Source organism: Eutrigla gurnardus, assembly GCF_963514095.1.
Source record: "Eutrigla gurnardus genome assembly, chromosome: 14".
Lineage (NCBI taxonomy): Eukaryota > Metazoa > Chordata > Actinopteri > Perciformes > Triglidae > Eutrigla > Eutrigla gurnardus.
The window spans coordinates 1,540,073-1,543,880 of record NC_139937.1 but is presented as its reverse complement, the minus strand read 5'-3'; the positions used below and the strand labels follow the sequence as shown (position 1 = coordinate 1,543,880).

General features: G+C 44.9%; 1 protein-coding gene across 2 annotated transcripts; it reads right to left on the bottom strand.

Moving 5' to 3' along the window:
• Positions 1 to 368: 368 nt before the first annotated feature.
• Positions 369 to 2,886, bottom strand: LOC311024467 (zinc-binding protein A33). Of its 2 annotated transcripts, XM_084026883.1 has the most exons (7): positions 2,775 to 2,886; positions 2,512 to 2,585; positions 2,237 to 2,332; positions 1,797 to 2,030; positions 1,266 to 1,288; positions 1,041 to 1,156; positions 369 to 971 (listed from the first exon to the last, which is right to left on the bottom strand). In XM_084026883.1, the coding sequence occupies exons 2-7, from the start codon at positions 2,575 to 2,577 to the stop codon at positions 418 to 420; spliced, it is 1,089 nt and encodes a 362-aa protein (XP_083883009.1). In that variant the 5' UTR covers positions 2,578 to 2,585; positions 2,775 to 2,886; the 3' UTR covers positions 369 to 417. The 2 variants fall into 2 exon arrangements, with proteins under 2 accessions (XP_083883009.1, XP_083883010.1); XM_084026884.1 differs by lacking the exon at positions 2,775 to 2,886 and having other exon boundaries at positions 1,150 to 1,288; positions 2,512 to 2,691.
• Positions 2,887 to 3,808: the final 922 nt, after the last annotated feature.

The window sequence follows — 3,808 nt, the reverse complement described above, 5'->3', positions numbered from 1 at the left end:
GTGTTCCTTGACTCATACAAAAACATCAGTTCACCATTTATTGGAAGCATCATATTTCACCACATTTATTTTCCTCCAACTCGTCATCACAGTAAGAGTTGTGGTTAGAGTAAGTTATGTTTTTTCTTTAAAATAATTTCACGTGGAGTTTCTCTCTCTGTTTATTTATTGATAAGTGTTAATTGTTTCCGTTAAAACATCAGAAAAGTGAAACATATCCCAAAACCCATGAAGGTGACTCGTTTCTCCAACATGATGGTTCCAGACACAAACATATTCCGTTCATTTTCACATAACACAAAATGCAAACAAATGTCTGGCTTTTTTATTGTTTGAAAATCATTCCCAATAACCATGAAGTCATGTTTGACTAAAATAAAACCAACAATTTGTGTTGTGAATCTCTGCAGCTCCTCATCACAGTGAAGGGTTAAAGATCTTAATGGCGGCCATGTTCTTCCCATCATCTGTGTCACATGGGTTATAGAAGGGGTGCAGAGGAACCTCAAGTGTTCCCATAGTGAAGGTGTAGATGGGCGCCATGGTAACAGCATTATAGAAAGACACCTCCTCGTTCTCACAGTCTAAGAACACACCGATGCGGACTAGTCGGACAGATACGATGACCTTGGTGGGCTTTGGGTCGGTGCAGGCTTGGACAGATCCGCCCTTCAGGGCCAGGGTCCAGAGGCCACCGGAAGGGCCAGTAGCATCCATCTCCCCTCTGCTGACATCTTCTCGTGCCACGCCCAACCTCCACGCCGTCTTAAGTCCCACCTCTACCTCCCAGTAGTGTCGGCCTGTGGTGAAGCACTGATGGCCCAGCACACAGTAATAGTAGTGGAAGCGTCGTGGGTTGGCCTGGCAGTCCTTGGTGTCCTTATCCTCCTCAAACCAGACTGCGTTGCAAGACTGGGACAGGGACAGATTAGGATGGGCTGTCTCAGGGTCAAAGGTCATTGGTGTAATATCTGTAGGCAAATAGAGATTAAGTATGGTGAGTTGGGCTGCTGTTTTGCATGTGTAATGTGTGGACATACTTGGGTAAAGGCAGCTCTTCATGTGCTTCCATATCCTGTACTGTATCGGCCCCACAAACTGGCCTGAGCGCACCTCGGTGTCCACCTCAGCCGGAGGAACAAAACTGACCTGAGACCTGCTTGGACAAAATACCACAGTGAGGATGATGGACATGGATTGGTGTACAGGAGTGAGAGGAATGGTGAAGCATGCATAATGAGACGTGGAAGTGGGAGAAAACCTGCCTTTTTATGAGATCTTGAATTTCCTGCAATGGCAGAAACATTTTAAGAAAGTCAGTTGGAAGAATAGCGTGCAGCACCTTACAACCGCAACAACATCGTCTCTGTGACACAGTCCTATACGCTTACTAATGCGTTGCCTCTCACTTTTAAATGAGAGATTGATTTTGACTTTGGAAAACAAGGGAAGTCAACTGTTTAGCCAATCAATGTCTATAATTGATCAAACGAGTGCCAATGAAGAAGAGCAGAGCACCTAACAGGGCTACACTGCAGGGCTGGGTGCCTTTGATGTAAACCTGCACAGTCACATTGTTTCCCAGCAGCTCAAAGGAGTCTAATCGGGGAGGGGGGGGGGAAGTTTGGTCCCCGGCTGAATGCTTACAGTGGCCCTGGATAACCCACCGCTGTTGTGCAAAGAAGTTTGCCCCCCCCCCCCCCCCCACTCACTCACAGCTCACCCTGACCAAATGTATATCACCCGCCCAGTAGAAGCCAAACTTCAGTGAAAGTTCAGTAAAGGCGCGTCCTCACTTTGAGCAGTTTAGGAGAGTCCTCCTCAGCCAGTTTGCCATTCAGCACGGTAATGGCTCTCTCCAGATCTCTCCCTTGCTCTGCTATTCTTCTCTCTCTCTCCTTCAGCTGCTTCAGCTGTTTCTGTCTCTCCCTCCTCAGTCGCTCCAGGTCCTTATGCTCTTCCTCGTCCAGGAAGCGATGGAGGTTCTGAAACTCGGCTCGGATTTCTCGTTCCAGGGCATCGAAACTACTCTGAAGGATGGAAAATTATCAATGCAGCCTACGTGGTGATTGCTAGTTTAGTGTGACCATATGGGTAATACGTTTTTTTCCAAAACGGGCTTCAGCAGAACTGTTTTGGATATATGCTCATTTAGTTTGTGTTGAACTGGAATTACTGTTTATGAAAAAGAGTGTATTTCTGAATAAAAAGATTAGGATGAATAATTCAGCAGTACCTCTACTTCCACTGAGTCTACGAACGTCTCCCTCTCTGCTTCCCTGCACTCATCTACCTCGTGCTTGATTCTTTTAATAGCCTGGATAAGCTTTTCCTACAACTCACACACACACAGGAGACAGAGAATTGGAGAGGGAAAAAGAGCACATGGAACAGATATGATACCGATTTAATCATCTTTTTTTAACCATGAACTTTCAAATAAGTACAGTCACATTGTGAGAGGCAATGTATGTCACATCAGCAGTTAAAACCATAATTCATGGAGCTTACCTTGTGATCATAGAGAAGGGTTTTGTGGCAGTTGTTGTTGGTGTCTTTGGTCTGGTTTTGGTACATTCCACTCTCTGTCAATTGGACAAAACAAGAATTGGGAAGGCTCTTGAGAAAAGACAATAACAGTGGACGGAGTAAGAGGGAGGTCAAATTTGAGGACACAACAATACAGAGAGAGAGAGAGAGAGAGAGAGAGAGAGAGAGAGAGAGAGAGGAAACACACATGCCAGCATGATGAGAACAACAGTCCGACTACATACTCGCTGAGCAACAAGGTGGTTCATTCAAGCAGGAAATGAACAGGAGAAATCGTATTGACAAGCACAGATCAGCGTCCACAGCCTGAACTTGAGACTATGTGGATACATTAAGAGTGGAGGAGAGAGAGGAGGGTGGAGGGGAGGGCTTGCTGGCTGGCTGTTCGGCTGGCAGCAGCGATTTATGGCAGCCGACACACAAGAGTCTATTTCTGTCTGCAGTGTCTTTGGAATCAAAGGAGAATCTGCAGAAAGAGGCAGATACTGTTTCAAATTGGCAGTTGTGAAAGACAATGCAGGTATCTAAAATATATATTGCTTTGCATAAGTCACAAGCTATTGTGGTGCTTGCTCTGGTAGATGCATTAAAGGATGCTGCTTAGCTATTGTGCCCTGTTGGGTTTCTTAGTGTCTGAGAGGGGGGGGGGGCTGTCTCTAAATGTACAGTCAGCATTTGTGCTCTCTTCCCCTTTGGTAGTACATCTGCGTTCCACCGTCCAGCCTCAAGCCTCTGCTCTCTTTCTTTTTTTCTGCTTCAGCTCCGTCCACTTATTGCACATTTCTTATATCTTTATCTCTTTCTTTGTCTGTTCCCGTCTCCCCCCCTCGACACACAGGGGGTCTGGCTATGGGTATGTGCTCTGAGGCAGCATTACTCATCCCTGCAAATGTTCCCCATCTATAATTCATGGTGCTGGGTGGAGGCAAGTGACTGTGCTGAGCTGGGGTGGAGCTGCAAACACGCTACACTGAAGTATGTGGCAGGTGGAGGGGACACTGACAGGATGATTCAATAAAACACAAAGGCCCTGACTGAGCAGCAAGCAGCTGTAAATCAGAGTTGGCTATTTTAAGTCCATGAACCGTCTTTTTGTTTCTCTGAAATAGAACTAAACACACACACACACACACACATATATATATATATATATATATATATATATATATATATATATATATATATATATATATATATATATATATATATATATATATATATATATATATAGAGAGAGAGAGAGAGAGAGAGAGAGAGA